Below are 18,981 nucleotides of genomic sequence, written 5' to 3' on the forward strand. Positions count from 1 at the left end.
TTTACATAAATTGTGCAGAACTACAATGAAGCCTCTAAATACAAGTGGCTGCTCTTATCTCGAGAATCAGCCTAGAGGGATGTTTGGCAATCATCTATGTCTTCTCAAGGTGTTCCAAGAATTTGGAAAGAACCTGACTTATCTCTGTCTATAGCCTATCTTACCATAACCCACTCAAATTCAGAAGCTGGACTTCTCACCTGCATCTGGGAAAGAAACTGAGAATGGCATCATGTTGGGACATTTTAAAGGCCATCTCAGACATCTGAAAGACTGATAGGCTGTGACTGGTAGGATTCCTTTGGCAGGCCTTATAGTTTAATCTGATGTAGAGCAAGGATCACAGGTCTTAAAACCAGAAGTTCTTGGGTGCAAATCATAATCCCTCCACCAGCTGTGTGGTTTGCTACAAGTCATTTTAACCTTTTTGAATCTCAATTCCCTCGTCTGAAAAAAATGGAGTTAATGCTAACTACCTCATAATATTGTTTTGAGGATTAAAAAATAATGTTTGTGAATGATGACCCCCAAAATATCCAGGTCCTAATCCCTGGAACCTGTGAATGTTACCTTATATGGCAAAATAAAGACTTGGCAGGTGTGATTATTGGAGGAAGTCCTTGGGAGGATGTGACCTCATCAGCTGGACCCAGACAATCAGAGGCTCCTCACTCCCTCCCCTGTGCTTGGAATATACATCCTGCCCCCATTTCCACAGAGGGAGCCATTTTCAAGGATGCAGGCTTGAGAGAATAATGTGTTTTTGAGACCATCTGGATAGTATATGTGATCAAACCCAGTTAAGGCCTCTGTATAAACTTTTTTTAAGATTCTGGTAGGCAAGTATGGAGATCTACTTATCTTGCAGCTGCCTGAGACAAGTCTTGTAGGAAGTTCCTTTGTTTATTACAACTGTCATCTACCAATCTGGAGCAGTCTGCCTCTTTCTTTGGTCTCTTCTTGCCCTCCACATATGGGGACCAATTTGCAAACCAATAGTAATTAAGTCAAAGATCTTAAGATGGGGAGATTGTCCTGGATTATGTGGGTGGGCCCTAAATTCAATCATAAGTATCCTTATAAGAGGGAGGCCAAGGGAGAGTTGACTACAGAGGAAGGCAATGTGCCTACTGAAGCAAGATGCTTTGCAGGTGGAGGCAGGAGCCACAAGCCAGGGAATGCAGCTCTAGAAGTTTAAAAAAGGCAAGGAAACTATTCTCCTCTAGAACCTTTGGGAGAGTGTGGCTTTGACCATAAAAACCTTGATTTTAGCTTAGTGAAAATGATTTCAGACTTCTGACTTCCAGACTCTTAGAGAATAAATGTGTGTTGTTTTAAGCCACTAAGTTTGTGGCAATATGTTACAGCATCCGTAGGAAACATATACAGCATATTAGGTCCTGGAACATAGTAAATGTTTAATAGCTATTGTTGCCTCCTCACCTTCCCTGTTACATACATATGCTAGCCACCATTAGTTGAACACTCACTGTATCAAGGTGACGGCACCTGCGGCTTCAGAATCACCTGGGGAGCTTGTGGAACAAGTGTAAGTTCCCAGAAGTTCTGATTCTGTAGGTTTGGGGAAGAGCCTGGGAATCTGCATGTTCCCCTATGATGCCCCCCTCCTCTGAAATTCTGATGCAAATGTTTTGTACCCCACAGTTTAAGAAACATTGCCTATGGCCAAAAATGATCTGCAGTCACTGCCAAGGTTACCCCAAGGCCATGAAGACAAGCAGGAGGAGGCTCTCACGTAAAGGCAGGTTAAGAGAAAAGCTGTAGTTGAGCGAAATAAGTCAAACAGAGAAAGACATGTATCATATGACCTCACTGATATGAAGAATTCTTAATCTCAGGAAACAAACTGAGGGTTGCGGGAGTGGGGGGTGGGGTGGGAGGGATGGGGTGACTGGGTGATAGACACTGGGGAGGGTATGTGCTCTGGTAAGTGCTGTGAATTGTGCAAGACTGTTGAATCTCAGATCTGTACCTCTGAAACAAATAATGCACTATATGTTAAGAAAAAAAAAAAGAAGAAGAAGAAGGTAGCAGGAGGGGAAGAATGAAGGGGGGGAAATCGGAGGGGGAGACGAACCATGAGAGACGATGGACTCTGAAAAACACACTGAGGGTTCTAGAGGGGAGGGGGGTGGGGGGATGGGTTAGCCTGGTGATGGGTATTAAAGAGGGCACGTTCTGCATGGAGCACTGGGTGTTATGCACAAACAATGAATCATGGAACACTACATCAAAAACTAATGATGTAATGTATGGTGATTAACATAACAATAAAAAAATTAAACAAAAAAAAAGAGAAAAGCTGTAGAAATCTGTCTTCATTAAGGGCATCCTCCTATATCCCAGACCTGCCTTTCTAGAGGGCCTGTACAGGACACTCCTAGGAATGAGGCGGACTATCAAAATGTCTTTTCCTGGAATCTATAAAAATGGTCACAGGCAAAGCATTGGCAATCCTCCTAAGAACAGATGGAATCTACATTTCTTTCAATCACAAACATAGTTCAAATATACGCGAACAGTCTTAGAGTCAAAGAGAAGGTGCCCAACTGAACTGCAAACAACAATGCCCTGTTTTCAACTTTATGACTTTATTCCTACTTGAGATTAGTTATATGGGGTGCTAAGGACATAGCCTTTACTGGGCACTTTATGTACTTTAAATAATTATATAATTTCATTTAATCTTCTTGACAGCCGGGAGGTTGGTTATTTTTCATTTTATAGGTAGGAAAACTGAAGCTCAGAGAGGTTCAGTAAATTGCTTGAGGTCACACAGTTGATAAGTGCTGAGGCAGGGCTCCACATTCTATGAGTTGACTGCCCATGGAAGAATTCTCGATCACCACAGGGTACGACCTGACCCAAACAGCAGCAATTCTCTGCCAGGGTCAACTGGTGTTCCTGGGGAATGCCCTCTGGTAAAGTAGCATGGACCTAGGGATCCAACCTCTTCTAAATCCACAGTATTCCCCAGGTTCCTTCATAGATTTGCTTCTCCCCTGGTGGACGGACATGGAAGTTTGTGTCCAGGATAAGGCTACTGCCAGGGTGGGAAGCTGGGAGGACAAACTGATGAGCTGTGGCCTAAACGTGAGACAGATATGAGAATCATGTTGCATGGAGAACCATGATGGAGGAGTGAGGGACACCAGAGCCATCTGTGTTTGTCAATTATTTCATAATCTTTGGTGTTATATAGTTTCTGTTTTTAAATAAAAAGATGACCATCTGTATTAGTTTGCTAGGGCTGCCATAACGAAATACCAGAGTGGGGGACTTAAACAACAGAAGTTCATTTTCTCATAGTTCTGGAGGCTGGAAGTCCAAGATCAAAGGGTTAGCAAAGTTGGTTTCTGCTAAGGCCTCTCTCCTTGACTTGTAGATGGCCACCTTCTCCCTGTGTCCTCACAAGGTCTTTCTTCTGAGTGTGTCTGTGTCCTAATGTCCTCTTCCTATAAAGACATTAGTTATATGGGATTGGAGCCCACCTAATGACCTCACTTAACTTTAATTACCTCTTAAAAGACCCTATGTCCAAATACAGTCATATTCTGAGGCACTGGGGTTAGAACTTCAACATATGAATTTGGGGAGGACACAATTCAGCTTGTACCTGCCTTTGGTCCTATTCAAGCTTCCTCCCTCCCCCACCAGCCATTTCTCCTCCTTATTCCCCCATTCTCCCTTTGAAATGCCCAGTCACCTCTGAACAAATTGAACTTGAACTCCATTCACTGTGGACCCTTCCCTACTGCAATAGTGTATTACTGATTACAATCTGTCCTGACCGTTTTAACTCATGTCTGGCTTTTTTAATCTTTGACACTGATGATGACAAAATGTCCTCTTAAGTCTTAGGATAGGGGATGTTCTCAAATGGAAAGTCATGAAAGATAGGTTTTCATTGCTCCTTAGAAACAAAATTCTGAGGGATACATACACACACACACAGACACACACATACAGACACACACACACACACTGAAACCAAGGAGGAAAAGTGAAAGTGAATCAAGGGGACCAGAGACTTTCCACTAGGGAGGAACTGATTAAAAATGCAGCAGAAAACCAGCAGAGGAGGGAACTACCCCATCTTTCCTGGTGTCTAGCCACATCTACCCCCATGCCCCAGGGATGAGTAGGTGGAGGAAGTGGAGAGCAGAGGCCAGACCAAGAGACATGCCCTGGGCCATTAGCTGGTATTTGTAGACAAACTGGCTTTTTATTCTTTCCCTGTTCCCCATCCATCCTATCTCAAAAATTAAAAACTAAACTAGACTTAACAAATGATGGGAAAGGAAGCATTGGCAGTAGAAAAATCTCCGATCAGAAAGTGACAAGGAAATGGGTTTTCCTTCCCAGTCTGCCACTCACCAGCCATGTGATTTTAGGTAAGTTGTTTTGCATCTGAGCCTCAGTTTCTTCATTTGTAAAATGAGAGGGTTGGATTAGATGATTCCATTTCATTCAGATGTATTTATCAAATATTTACTATGTACCTGTCACAGTGCTCAACTCTGGGGCTACAAAGATCAGTAGAACCCAGTTCTTGCCTTCAATGCAGGTGAGGGAGTGAGTGCTAGAGAGTGTCACGGGAGCTACTGATCAGCGCATGGGGCCTGAGCACAGAGGGATGTGAGTTAAAGAAGGCTAGAAGGGACTCAGAGTCTACCCAAGCAGGGCAGGGTTAGCGTACATGAAGGTCAGGAAAAGGAAACTGGTCAGAAGGGGGAATTTTGGGATTTGAAAATTCCAGGTGTAGAGAAATTCTGGCTGGTGACAAGATTACATTGCATGGACTTTAAATTTTGAATGTCTGATTTAACAACTCATATTTGAGCTCCTACCAGTAACCCCTTATGATAAAACAAAATTCACAGCAGTAGTCACTGGTGGCCAGTCTTTCGGTGGTCTTTGATGATCTTTCAGAATCTAAACTTTCTCAGAAGGGTCTGCAGTTTTGCTTCTCTGTGTCAGTGCTGTATTAACATTGAATTGCCCAGCTAGGCTGCTCCAGACTACATATGATGCTAAGCCACAGCTCCAGGTCTGCTGTTGTGTTTAGCTGCCAAAACTTCCATCGATGACCATCATACTGTTGCAGGTCTTTTTTATTTTAATTCTTTCAATCCTAATTTTGAAAAAATATTCAAATATAGAAAAGTTGGATGATTGGTGCACTACATATCCTTAAACACCTCACCCAAATTAACCAATTATCAATAATTTGCCACTTTCATGCTGTTTGTGTGTATTCTCTAGGTATATGTGTATTCAGTGTGTGTACGTGCATATATATGTGTGTATATGTACACACATATAATCAATATATATTTTTCTGAAACATTTGAAAGCTGCAGACATTGTGACACTTCATCTTTAAATCTTTCAGCATGCATCTCTTGAGAAAAATAGTTTCCTCCTACACAACCACATTATTATTATCCCATCTGAAAAAATTAACATTAACTCAATAATATCATCTAGTATGCAATCCATGTTCACACCTCCCCCAAAATGTCTTTCATAGTATTTTTTTTCCTGATTAGGGATTTAATCAAGTTTCTTGACTTGCATTTGGTTATTACATCCCTTTCGTTTCTTCAAATCTGGAATGGTCCTCTTGCCTTTTGCTTCTGTTTTGGTTTTCCATGCCACTGACTTTGTAAGGGAGTCCAAGCCAATTGCCTTGTAGAATATCCCATTCTATGGATGTGTCTGATGGTTTCCTCATGCTAAGCATGTCTGGCTAGTGCACACCCCAGGTGATGTTGCATATCTATTATTGACTCACATCAGGAAGCACAGAATATCTGGATGTTACTTTGATGATCACTTGGTTATAGAGATGATCACCAAATCTCATCCATTGTAAAGATATGCTTTTCGTTCTGTAATTCCTCAGTCATCTGCAGGGTGACACTTGTGGATCTGTCCTTTTCAGGTGGTTGTCTCTGAAAGAAACGGATGGGGGGGGTGAGAAAAGCAGAACAGGATGGGAAAGGAAAGGATGGTGGAGGAAAGCCAAAGGAAGAAAACTAAGGGAAGACACAGAAGGGGAATTTGGAACAGTTATCATAGTCTTGAGCAAATTAAAGGATTGAAAACAAAACTATTATGTCATATTTAAAATTAAATGTAAAGCTTCCTGTAAATAGTGTGGGGAAAGGAAAAAATGGAAGCTAGGGAACTGTGAATAAAAGAGCTGAGGGCAGACTGAGGTTGCTTCCCTACTTTATTGGACACTGACCCTGACTTAGGTTCAGTGACGATAAAATAAACTGCAACAGTAATCACTGAATTAACATTGTTGACATTCCCACCTAGTAAATTTTCCTACTTCTTAATTATGCCTTTATTTTAGATGTGACTCTTTATTTTAATTATATCCAATTATATGTAATTGCATATTCTTAGCTCATTTCATTATGGCTATGAGCAGAGAAGCACTTTGCCAAAAAGAATGTGTTGACTTTCTGAATATTCTCTTTATTCCTCTTTCCAGCTGCCAGCGTGTGCAGGGGTGGTTGAGTTCAGACATATATGTTTCCCACTATCAAATGCATCACTGTAGCATATATTCTTTGACATTGCTCCTATTGAGAGGTGGGGTCTATGTCCTCTCCCCTTGAAACTGAGTGGGTTTTTGCGACTGTTTAAAATCAAGAGAGTGCAGTGGAAGCGACATTATGCGACACATCCGAGTGTAGGTCATAAAAATTAATGCAGCTTCTGATTTACCCTTGGGAATATTCACTCTTGACACCTCCAGCTGCTTTGTATGCAGCCCGACAACCCTGAGGCCACTGTACTAGCAGGAATATCAAATCAACTCCTGAGGAGACCATGGGAGAGGCCCTGAGATTGCCGAGAGGGGTGCCTAGGCAGCCCCCAGATGCCTCAGCCTCTCCCCTCCTACTACTCCAGCTCTAGCTACCAACTGCTGGATGTTGCTTTAAGCAATTATGCTTGGGCTGATTTATTGTATGTGCAATAGCAACAGTCCCTCATCCTTCCAGTTTGTCACCTTCTAAAATGCTAGGTTGCTGTTCTGATTGGTTTCAAAAGCTAAAGTGGCCTAGTGAACCAGACATAGGGAATGTGACTATTAGAATGTATCTGAATACAGGTCCATTGATCAAATCATTGTCCCCAGAGCTCTCCTTTTGTTGTGGTTGTGTCTTGAAACTTTAGCTCGCCTTTGCTTACTTAGCAGTGACTATCTTCTCCTAACACCCACAGGTCAGAATCTGAACAGACAAGAACAGTGAAGAATAAGTCTAATTTAAATTAGTGTGATGGCAAGGGCCTGAATTTTGGCCTCAGAAGTGTTGCCTTTGAGTCTCTGCCTCTCTGCTTGGTTTTTTCATTGGAAGGACATCACCATCCCTTGAGCCTCAGTTCTTCCTCTCTGAGCTGGGAACAATAGCTCTCCTACCTATTTCACCAGGTCATTGAGAAAGGCATATGTGATAATGTATTTGAACATATTTTGTGAATTGTAACATAGTGACTAAATGTAAGAGATGATCATCATTGCTGACAAGTTATTCATCCGCTTTAATTTCCTCAGCTGCAAGGTGGGAAAAACATAGCACCACCTCCCTCCTACTCTCGTCAGAACGCTGCTACAAACATCTGCAATAAAGATGTGGTTCGGGGCGCCTGGGTGGCTCAGTCGGTTAGGCGTCTGCCCTTGATTCGGGTCATGATCTCAGGGTCCTGGGATTGAGCCCCTGTCAGGCTCCCTGCTCAGCAGGGAGTCTGCTTCTCCCTCTCCTCCCTGCTTGTGCTCTCTCTCCCTATCTCTGTCTTTCTCCCAAATAAATAAATACAAAATCTTAAAAAAAAAAAAAAGATGTGGTTCATATATACAATGGACTATTACTCAGCCATCAGAAAGGATGAATACCCACCATTTGCACTGACATGGATGGAACTGGAGGGGATTATGTTAAGTGAAATAGGTCAAGCAGAGAAAGACAATTATCATATGGGTTCACTCATATGTGGACGGAGGACATTAGGGGAAGGAAGGGAGAACTGAAGGGGGAGAAATCAGAGGGCGAGACGAACCATGAGAGACTATGGACTCTGGGAAACAATCTGAGGGTTTCAGAGGGGGGGGGGGGGGGGGAGGATAGAGTAAGCCTGGTGATGGGTACTAAGGAGGGCATGTGTTGTAATGAGTGCTTGGTGTTATACACAAATAAATCATAGAACACTACATCAAAAACTAATGATGTACTGTATGCTGGCTAACTGCACATAATAAAAAAAAATCTAAAGTCAGTCAGATTGGGGTGGTGGGAGGAGAGGCCAGGGTGAAATGTGTTCAGTAAAATACAGGGTGTCTTTTCAACAAATGTATATTGAGTGGCTACTATGTCTAGGCACTAAGCTGGATGCTGAGCATACTACAATCAAGAAATGGTCCTTACTCTCAAGGAGGTTATTGTCTAGTGGAATGTTATGACATGTAAGGAGTCTATTTCAATATAGTTTATTAAGAGGTAAGATTAGAGAGAGCAACGAAGGTGGGCTCAGTTCTCATGGGTGCCAATGTAGCATGGTGGTGAAGAGCTCAGAGTCTGCACCCAACTGTTTGGGTCTGAATCCTGCTTCTACCACTTATTGCTCTCTGACCTTGGAAAAGCTATTAAGATCCTGTGCATCAGTTTTCTCATTGGTAAAAGGAGAATACTAACTAATCTCAGAGAATTGTGCAAGAGCTACATGGGTCAATGCATGCAAAGCATTTAGCACAATGTCTGGAACACAGAATAAACACTCAAAAGTGTGAAGTATTATTATTATTTTTTAAAGATTTTATTTATTTATTTGAGAGAGAGTGGGAGGAGGAGCATGGGGAGAGGGACAAGCAGACTCTGTGCTGAGCTCGGAGTGTGACATGGGGCTCCATCCTAGGACCCTGAGATCATGACCTGAGCTGAAATCAAGAGTTGGTCGCTTAACTAACAGAGCACCCAGGCATCCCAGAACTATTATTATTATTACATAGTGCTGTGGAGCCTATATAATGTGGAGCCCATGAGGTGTGGAATCAGGAGAGGCGTGGAATCAGGAGAGGCGTCCTAGAGGCAGTGACATCTCAGAGGAGATCTGAAGGATGATAGGAATTAGCAGGTCAAGGGGCAAGGTATTGCGAGTGAGGTAGATGTATACCAGGCAGAAAGAACAACCAGATTCTTTAAAACACTGCTTTCTCAAACTTTCATGTGCAGAAAAATCATCTAGGAATCTTGTTCAAGTGCAGACTCTGATTCAGTTGCTCTGGAGTGAAACATTTCTAACAAAGTTCCCAGGGAATGCTAATGATGCTGGTCTCTGTTCTACGCTTCCACTCGGTAGCAAGGTTCTAACTGGGTGCAAAATCTCAAAAGGAAACTGTAAGCTATTTAGGGAGAGTTAGTGTGCAAACTGCTGGAAATGGTTGGGAGCTGTGGTGCCAGGTAGAGAGAGAGAGCAGAAGAGGTAACTGTGATACTGATCCCCACCTAAGGAGCTAGATCATAAAGGGACTTACAAGAAAAGAAAAACAAAATTTAGAACAGTATAAAGGGCTTTAGCTGCCAATGGAAAAAAGAGTCTGGAGGGAAACCCCACTGGAAGAAATGAGACCAACTGAGAGGCTTTCCCCCTTAAGTACAGTGAGAGATGGTGGTGGCCTGAACTATGGCAATGGCCTTGGGGATGGGGAGAAGTGGGGGATTCAAGAACTATCAGAAGATCAGATCAACAACTTGGTGATTGATTTGATTGGAGGGTGAAGGATGGAGAACACAAGGAAGATAGGCACGAGGTTATTAAGTTCGATACAGCCGCTAACAGTCAAGCACATGGAGAACAACTGCTCACCAGTGGCACATATGGGCAATGTCTTCTCCATCTTAGATGCTCTTGCTACTTTTGGCAATTGTTGACCTGCTTTCTTCAGACTACCTTCAAACTCTCAATTTCTACCAACTTCTAGTAGAGAAACACAGAGCCAGGAAAGTAAATCTGTACTTCAAAAGTTAGCACTTACTCTCTTATTTTTTGTTCATTAGTTGTGTAGAGTGTGTTGGCCTTCCCAAAGTAGCTATTATTTTTTGAGGGCAAGGGCTGTGTCAGATCTATTGTTTCTCTTCCCCGGAGTGCTGATGACCAAGTAGGCACGTAATACATGCTAGGTGACTATTTGATAGAATAAGATGATTACACATTAATGCCATTTATTATCTCATAAAATGATTAAAATAATAATGCCTGTAAGGTGTTGAGTGTTTTACTTTCATTATAAATGCCATCATTGGGGCACCTGGGTAGCTCAGTCGGTTGGGTGGGCAGCTCGTGACTTTGGCTCAGGTCATGATCTTGGGGGTCCTGGGATGGACTCTTGGGCCTCATGTTGGGCCCCACGCTCAGTGGGGAGTCTACTTGAGGATTCTTTCTCTTCCCCTCCCTCCCGTTTGCGCTCTCTAAAATAAATAAATACATCTTTCAAAAGAAATAAATGCCATCATCTTCTTTTATTTATCTGAATCATCTGAGACCCTCGCATCCAGGCAGTTTGGATAATAAACTTGTTTGACTTGGGGCACCTGGGTGGCTCAGTTGGTTAAGCGACTGCCTTTGGCTCAGGTCATGATCCTGGAGTCCCTGGATCGAGTCCCACATCAGGCTCCCTGCTCGGTGTGGGGTGTCTGCTTCTCCCTCTGACCCTCCCCGCTCTCATGCTCTCTCTCTCTCATTCTCTCTCTCTAATAAATAAATACAAATCTTAAGGAAAAAAAACTTGTTTGACTACAGCCTCATTGAATTAATAGAATGGAAGCCTACCCTATTACCGTCGAGCTCTACTGCCATCTACTGTTCATGTACTTACTAAATTCACATGATCTGCATCCCCTCTATTCTTTGCTACTGAATATTTGTTTTCTGCAGATCTCAGGGGCTTCATTTGCTTTGAGCTTAAACCCAGAGTAGATGCAATTTTCTAATAGTTTCCAGTGTTTCCTTATAGCAATTCAGCATGATACTGACAATTTTCTCTTGTGGGCAGAAAGTTTATGTCTTTATGGAATATTAAACATTTTTAAATGTAATGACACAATGGTTTTTTCATAGGCTTTTTTGTTTGTTTGTTTTCAGTTAAACTAAAAGAAAAGGTCACGGAATTTTTGGAGAATTTTCCCCTACCTCTAGTAGACATCATTAAATTAAGACAAGACATATTGGCTACATTCCTTTCAGGGTGTAAATCTTACTCATCCTTCAAGGTCATTGTTTCAAATGATACCTTCTCCACAAAACTTTCCCTGATTCTTTATTCTGGAAGTAAATTCTCAATTGGTAATTGTTATAATGAGCCACAAAGTGGAAGGACAACAAAAATCCCAGTTTAAAAAATAGCTTTATAAACCAATTCCCTCATTCTCCTTTTTCTGTTGGTTCCTTTTTTCTTTTGCGGACAAATAAAGCTGGCCTCTCAGCTGTAACAATCTTATAAAGTGTTTCTGTTTTAATAAGGGAAGATTTTAGGAAGGGCAAGGGCACACGCAAGGACACAGTTGGTGGTTGATCTGGTGAGAGTTTAGGCGATTAACTTTGTCTTTGATTGCTGTGAGACTGTAGCTTACTAGCTGTCCTTAGATACTAGATGGTGGGGATTTCAAAGGTTAATGGACTGACAGCAGACCAGGACTCAAACCCTTGCATATTTCCCCTCTAATTCTCTATTTTATAATGAAAATAGTTTGGGGGAGGGCACTAAGCAAAGAGAACTTATTTAAGTAAATTTCCGGCATAATTTAGGTATCTGGGAGTAGTTCGGTGGCACTGTATCTAATGGGGAGGCTGTGTGGTGGTGTCAATGCCCCAGTACCTTGATTTCATAGATCTAGACTAAAGTCCAGTCTCTGCTACAGAGACTGTTTTAGCAAGTCACTTGAGCTTCCTCACTGGATAGGATTAATCTTTTCCTCTTCTGTGCATTGTATGTTATTTCTACCAAGGTCCCTCTCATAGGTGTTTGCATGCTTTTCCTTTTCCTTGCTCAAGGTCACAGAACCTTGGCGCGGCGCTCTCTGGGAGTCAGCAGCGCCCGGCGCTGGGTTTCTCCCTTACACCTGTAGGATTCTCCTCGGTCACAATCACTCATTCGATCCCACACTTGTCATCTCACGGCGAATGGACGAAAATCATCACAATTAACGACAGCTCCACGCTATGAAGAGCCCTTGGAGGAGGGATTACTACTCAAGTGCAGGGAGGCAGACAAGGACCTCTTCTCGTCGTTCCATCCTCCCCGGCCTTTTCTGATACGGAATATTTGGAGGAATGGGAGGTACGGCGCTGGACATGAACGTAAAGAGCCTTTTCCTGGTAGGAACACAAATCTTGTAGGTCTGTGTTTCCGGAAGCACCCTCTTGGGGAGGGACTGACTTCCGGCTCTGACTTCCCTGTCTTCCGAGTTTCGAGCTCCACCGCTTCCGCCCACAGTTACCCTGGGCTCCGGCTCCCAGCAGCTACTTCCGCCAGGAGTCCCTAGCAGCTCGGTGCTGGAAACTGGCCCCAAAGCGGCCTCCTCTTTCTCCCTTCAGGCTGCCCAGCAGAGGCCGGGTCCCCAGGTGGCGGCGGCGGCTGCTGGGCCTGTCGCGGAGCGTTCTCTTCGCCCGAGACCTGGGCCTGGGGGCACCGGGAGTGCGAGAGGGACGCCCGGGCCTGGCCCAGCCCCAGCCCTCGTCTTCCCGCGGCCAGTGATTGTGACCGCAGGCCTCGCCGCGCCCGCCCGAGCCTGGGGCGGGGCCCGGCCTCCCCGCCCCTGCCCCGCCCCTCCGGTCGGCCGGGAGCCGGGTCATTCTCCTCCCCAGCCCTGCGGCGGCGTGACCGCCTCGGACCTCCGGGCCTCCGCAGTCCCGTGGCTCCGGCCGCGGGGGGAACATGGAGTTTGCGGAGCTGATTAAGACCCCACGGGTGGACAATGTGGTGCTGCACCGGCCTTTCTATCCCGCCGTCGAAGGGACCTTGTGTCTGACTGGTCACCACCTGATCCTGTCCTCCCGGCAGGACAACACGGAGGAGCTGTGGCTCCTCCATTCAAACATCGACGCCATCGACAAGCGGTGAGTGCCTATTCTGCCCGCTTTAGTAGGGAACCTGGTGGACGTCTGCGGCCACGCGCCCCAGTGTTTTCCTTGCGCCCCATCGCCTAACCCGCCAGCAAAATGAGCGTTCCCCGGCCTAGATTGAGGATATGAATTTTAGAAAGCAGAAAACCATCCCAATGAGGTGCCTGATTTCCATTACATCTGAATGGAATTCCCAGGGTTATCATATGGTTGTTATTATCAGCTTGATGATCACTTTTGGTACATAACATCATTTGGGGGGATTTTTAACCTTTTTTAAAAAATATTCTTGCAGCATCATATTCCTTGGATTATTAACTGTTCGCCACAGTTCCATAAAGTGGTTGAATGTGATCTAGGTAAAGTCTTTACTTGCCTCTTTTGAGGAAAACTCAAAGAACTTAGTATGTAGTGTCTAAATTCCACAAAACTTTTTTTTCTTTCCTTCAAAAATGGTTAGTTTATCATATTTCTCACCTTCCTTGTCATCAATTGAATACTTCCTACTATGGGAGATTATAATATCTTTTATTTATCCTTACTAAGTTCTGCTTTTGGAAAAAAAAAAAACAAAAACAGAATTGGCTCTTAAGTAAGGGTATTAATTAGATAATCTCTTTTTTTGTTTGTTTGTTTGCACCCCAGACTCTGTCTTTCCAATGGGGTGGTGTCTCAGAGTCAAAAAGTTATACTTATGTCTGCAGTCAAAATTCTTATTTTCCCAATGGCTCTGTGTACTTAACTCTAGCTAGGAGAAGGTGAATTGATTATCCAGTTTACACTAAAGTATAAATGAATGACAACAGCTTTTTTTATTATCTCTCAGGAGAATTTGGATATTAAGTAGATTCCTAGAGAGGTTATGCCTTAAAAGATGGTAATTTCCAGTGATAGAATTGAAAACGGTATGGACGAATTGTTGACAGATTTATTTATTTTTTCAAGCAGAGGACTCCTACTAGACTCCTCGGATCACCTTCTCCCGTGTAAAAGTTTTCAGTGGTCTCTCCTGGCCTGCAGAATATAAACCTTCTACTCTGTCATTTGTGGTACTCCCATGTCTGGCCCTAACTTACTTTTCCCACCTTAGTTCTTGCCATTCCCTTTCATGAACCCCTTTTTTTTTTTTAAGATTTTATTTATTTATTTGAAAGAGAGCACAAGTGGGGTGGGGGGGCAAAGGGAGAGGCAGGCTCCCTGCTGAGCAAGGAGGCTGATGCTGGGCTCCTTCCCAGGACCCTGGGATCATGACCTGAGCCTAAGGCAGATGCTTAACTGACTGAGCCCCCCAGACGCCCCCCATGAACCCTTTCTATTAGCCAGTCCTCACTCTTTTATTTTTGCTCACTATGTCCTGCATTCTCATGTCTGTATCTTACTGATGCTCTTCCTTCTGCCTGGAATGCCTTGTTCCTCCCAAGTTTGTTAAAGATTTATTTAATATCGTTATTTTCTCGGCATTTTGTGAGGCATGAAGAACACCAAGATGAATAAAATATAGTTCTTATCTTTCAGGAGTTCATAGTCTATCATCCAATCACTACTCATTTATCAATATGTAGTATAACCATTTTAACTGCCCCCTCTTTTGTAGTTTCTTCTGTTAATTTCCGCAACTAGAAGTAATTCTCCTCACCTTGAAATCCTATAACTCTTTAATTATGCCTTTTTAATAAGTATGTATTAAAATTTGAATTTTGATATTTACACATATGTTAGATCCTTGAAGCCAGGTTAATTTTTATCTCTTTCAAAACTCCTCTAACTTGGGCAGATAGGCACATAGGGAGTATAAGAGGCATTGACTCCCAAATGATCAGTGATGCCACAGAATACAAATTACAGTTTCTCCTTACCACCAGCTCCCTTTTCTTTTTTTCTTATTTTATGGTTGCTTTTCACGCTTTCATTTCATATTTACCCAGCATTTACTACATGCTAGGCCTGGTAGAGCTTAAAAAATATATATAAGACGTGACCTTTTAATCTGTTAGGGGAGAAATGACAAACTGTATATACATTTATCTTTTTCCCAGAAGCAGCATGATGTGATGGAAAGAGCATGAGCTAGGTGGTCAGATTAGAGTTTAATTATTGCTCTCAAGAAATACTTCCATGTGTCTTCTGTGTGCTGGGCACCGTCTGGGCTCTGCAGGTACAGTGGTGACTAAGAGGGTTGAAGAGCTTGTGTAGTAGTGGAGGAGATAGACGTTCAAATAAGTTGGAAAATAAGTAAATAACAGTGTCAGGTAATAAGTGCCAGGAGGGAAAATAGAGGAAGATGGGAGGATAGAGAATGCCAGGAGCCAGTGTTCTTTGAAGGAATTTCAGAAAAGACAAGTGACATTTAAATGAATGACATCCGGGACGCCTGGGTGGCTGAGTCGGTTAAGTGTCTGCCTTCGGCTCAGGTCATGATCCCAGAGTCCTGGGATAGAGCCCCTGCTCGGCGGGGAGCCTGCTTCTCCCTCTGCCTGCCACTCCCCCTGCTTGTGCTCTCTCTTGTTCACTCTCTCTGTCAAATAAATAAACACTTTAAAAATAAATGAATGAATGACATCTGAAGGAAAAGAGGAAGCTAGCAATGTGAATATCAGAAGAAAGAGCATTCCAGCCAGAGGGAACAGCCAATGCAAAGACAGGAACTGGCCTGGCATGTACTGGGAAGAACAAAGAGGCCAGTGTGGCTGGAGGGCAGTGAGCAAGGGTAGACGCTAGGGATGTAGCAGAAACTGGTCGGAGGAATAAGCAGGGGACAGGTGGTGTAGGGCTTTATTTGCCATTGTGATGGTTTTCAAAGGAAGCCCTTTGGAGAGTTGAAAGCAAGGAAGTAAGAGCCGATAGACTTTTTAGAAGCTGGTTCTGGCCACTGGCAGAAGACGGATTGCCGAGGGGCACCAGATGGAAACAGCAGGCCCCGTTAGGAGACTGTTGAGTAGTTCAGGGAGAAGGCGACGGTGACTTAAGAGTGGAAACGGTAGAAGTGAGCTCAGAAGCGGTCAGGTTTGGGATGTATTTTGAAGGCTGAGCTGCCATGCCTTGTTAGTGAATCGTAAATGGGATGTGAGAGGAAGCACAGTATTGAGGATGACTCCTTTAGTGCTACCTCTTCCTGCACAGGTGTCCTTGGGCAAGCCACTTAACCTCTCTGAACCTCTCAGTTCTATCACGTAGAGGATGACAACCCTTCTCATATCTAGTCGTAACTTCTATTTGAGTGATGCTTTACAAGCTCATCGAATGCTGTTATGTGCACTGCATATACAATTTTATTAGATCTTTCAGCACACAAGGTTTTACGTAAGTTTTACAGTTACACATTTTTCTTTTCATGGACCCCAGATGTAGAAAGTTGAGTTGATCCTACTCAGTTGAGAACTGGTCATTTTCATGATTGATTCATTGCAAGGTTTTCTTGGTTTTTTACATTTTATTCTTCTTCAAGCCCTAATTTTCACCCCTATTTTCCACCTTATCCTCAATCCCTGCAGGCAAGTATGTTAAGTGTTGCTATTTGTCCGTGGATATATGTATATCCCTATAAAATACGTAGCACTATCATGTGTGAGTTTAATTTCCCCCGGTAGGATTATGTTGCAGACAGATCTTCTGTTTCTCAGCATTAACTCAGTACTCTTCATACTGCTGTGTGTACATCCATTTCACTGCTTCTGACTGCAGCATAGAATTCCAAATTGTCTACAACATTTTACTTACCTGACCCTCTAGATAACTTCCAACTCCCTGCTATCACAACATAACTGAAAAACATACTTGTTTGGGTCCACTTAGCATCTTATACAAGAATTTCTCTGAGATTGTGTCCAGGGTGGGATCGAGGCGGAAAGCAGATAACATAAAATTAATTCACTTCACCAAGTAATGCTAAGAACTCTCCAAAATGACTAGTCCCTTTGGTCTTCCCACCACGGTCCCTGTTTCCACCACGTTATTACCAACCTTTGTTATTTTTTTTTAATTTTGCTAGTCTGATGACTATGAATAATATCTTTATTTTAATTTGTATTTCTCTGATTACTGATGAGTCTAAGTATCCCTGTATAGACTTACTAGCAATTCAATTAATTTTTTTTCCTTTCTATGAGTTTCTTGACTCACTTTTAAAAATTGGGTTTTGTTGTCTTTCTAGCATTGATTTGCACCAGTTCCTTGTATACTCTCTAGGTTTTAATTCTTTACTTAGACATTAGATGTCTTCTCTTAGTCTCTCACCCATTTGTTGACTTTTCTGTGGTGTTCTTTGTTGAACAGAAGGCCTTGATTTTAATTCAGAATTCATCAGTTTTTTACTTTATTGTTTGTGCCTTTTTTATTTTATTGTTTGTCCTTCCTTATCCCAAGATCACTAGGATGAATTCTACATTTTCTTCCATATTAGCTTTATAGTTTTACCCTTCACTTTTAGGTCTTTAATTCATTTGGATTCTACCTTTGTTTCAGGTGTTTTTCTCCAGGTAGCAAGCCAGTTTTCCTAATACCATTATCTAGTAACCCATTCTTGACTGATCCATCATATATCAATTGGTTTCATATATGTATAGCTTTCTCTCTGTCCCATAGGTTTTGTAATGTGTTTGTTTCCATTTGTCTCAGTTTTCTAATTTACCATGTGATTTTTTTCTTTGATCACTTGGTTGTTTAAAAGTGCATTGTTAATTTCCATAATTTTGTGAATTTTTCAGTTTTCCTTTTGTTGTAGATTTCTAACTTCATCCCATTGTGTTCAGAGAAGATACTTTGTAAGATAGCTATCTTTTTAAATCTACTGAGACTTTGATTTGTGGCCTAACATACAGTCTGTCCTGGAGCACTTGAGCAGAATGTGTACTCTGTTGTTGGGTAGCTAGTGTGTATATGTCTGTTATATCTAGTTAGTTTATTGTGTTAAGTGTTTGCTTAATTATCTTCAGTCTGATTGTTCTAGCCATTATCATGAATGGGGTATTAAAGTCTCCAACTATTATCGTAGAACTATTTTTTCTTTCAGTTCTGTCAGTTTTTGCTTCATATATTTTGATTGCCTGTAGTTAAGTGTGTAATTATCTATAATTGTTGTATCTGCTTGCTGTATTGAATCTTTTATTAGTATATAATGTCCTTCCTTGTCTCTTGTAACCATTTTTGATTTAAAGTCTACTTTGTCTGATATTAGTATAACCTCACCTGCTGTCTTTTGGTTACTGTTTGCATGGAATTTTTTTTTTTTCCTGTCTTTTCACTTTTAACTTATTTGTGTCTTTGGATCTTGAGTCTCTTGTAAGACAGCATATAGTTGGATCATGTGTTTTTATTCATTCTGCCAATCTCTGTCTTTTGATTGGATGGTTTTTTTAATCCATTTGCGTTTAAAGTAATTATTGTTAAGAAGGGACTTCTGTTACTGTGCTGTTTGTTTTCTCTATGCCTTATAGCTTTTTTGTCCCTTAATGTTCTGTTTTGTATGTAGTTGATTTTTTGTAGTGAAATGTTTAAATTCCTTTCTCATTTACCTTTATGTATATCCTATATCTGTTTTCTTTGTGATTACCATGGAGATTACACTTAACATCCTAAAGTTATACACTCTAATTTGAATTTATACCAGTTTAACTTCAATAACATACAAAAAGTTTGCTCCTTTATAGCTCTGTCCCTACTGCTTTTCATTGTTAATGTCACAGAATTATATCTTGATACATGTATGCCCCCAAACATAAACTAATAATTCTTGTAAATGCATTAGTCTCTTAAATTATGTAGTAAACAAAATTTGGAGTTATAAATAAAAGTTACAGTAATAATAGCTTTAATACTACTAATATT

General features: G+C 42.0%; 1 protein-coding gene across 2 annotated transcripts in view; it reads left to right on the forward strand.

The window, feature by feature from the left end:
- The window catches only part of MTMR9 (myotubularin related protein 9), a 92,253-nt gene that overhangs the window by 26,624 nt on the left and 46,648 nt on the right, over positions 1-18,981 (forward strand). The window contains exon 1 of one of the 2 annotated variants that reach the window (XM_035022669.1): positions 11,263-13,152. The exons of the other annotated variant lie outside the window; for it this stretch is intronic. Coding sequence (XP_034878560.1) covers positions 12,971-13,152 — 182 coding nt within the window. The 5' untranslated portion in view covers positions 11,263-12,970. Of the gene's footprint in view, positions 1-11,262; positions 13,153-18,981 lie in introns of those variants that run through there. 2 annotated transcript variants of the gene reach the window in all.

Source organism: Mirounga leonina, unplaced genomic scaffold (assembly GCF_011800145.1).
Source record: "Mirounga leonina isolate KUSES-001 unplaced genomic scaffold, KU_Mleo_1.0 Mir_176, whole genome shotgun sequence".
Taxonomy (NCBI): domain Eukaryota; kingdom Metazoa; phylum Chordata; class Mammalia; order Carnivora; family Phocidae; genus Mirounga; species Mirounga leonina.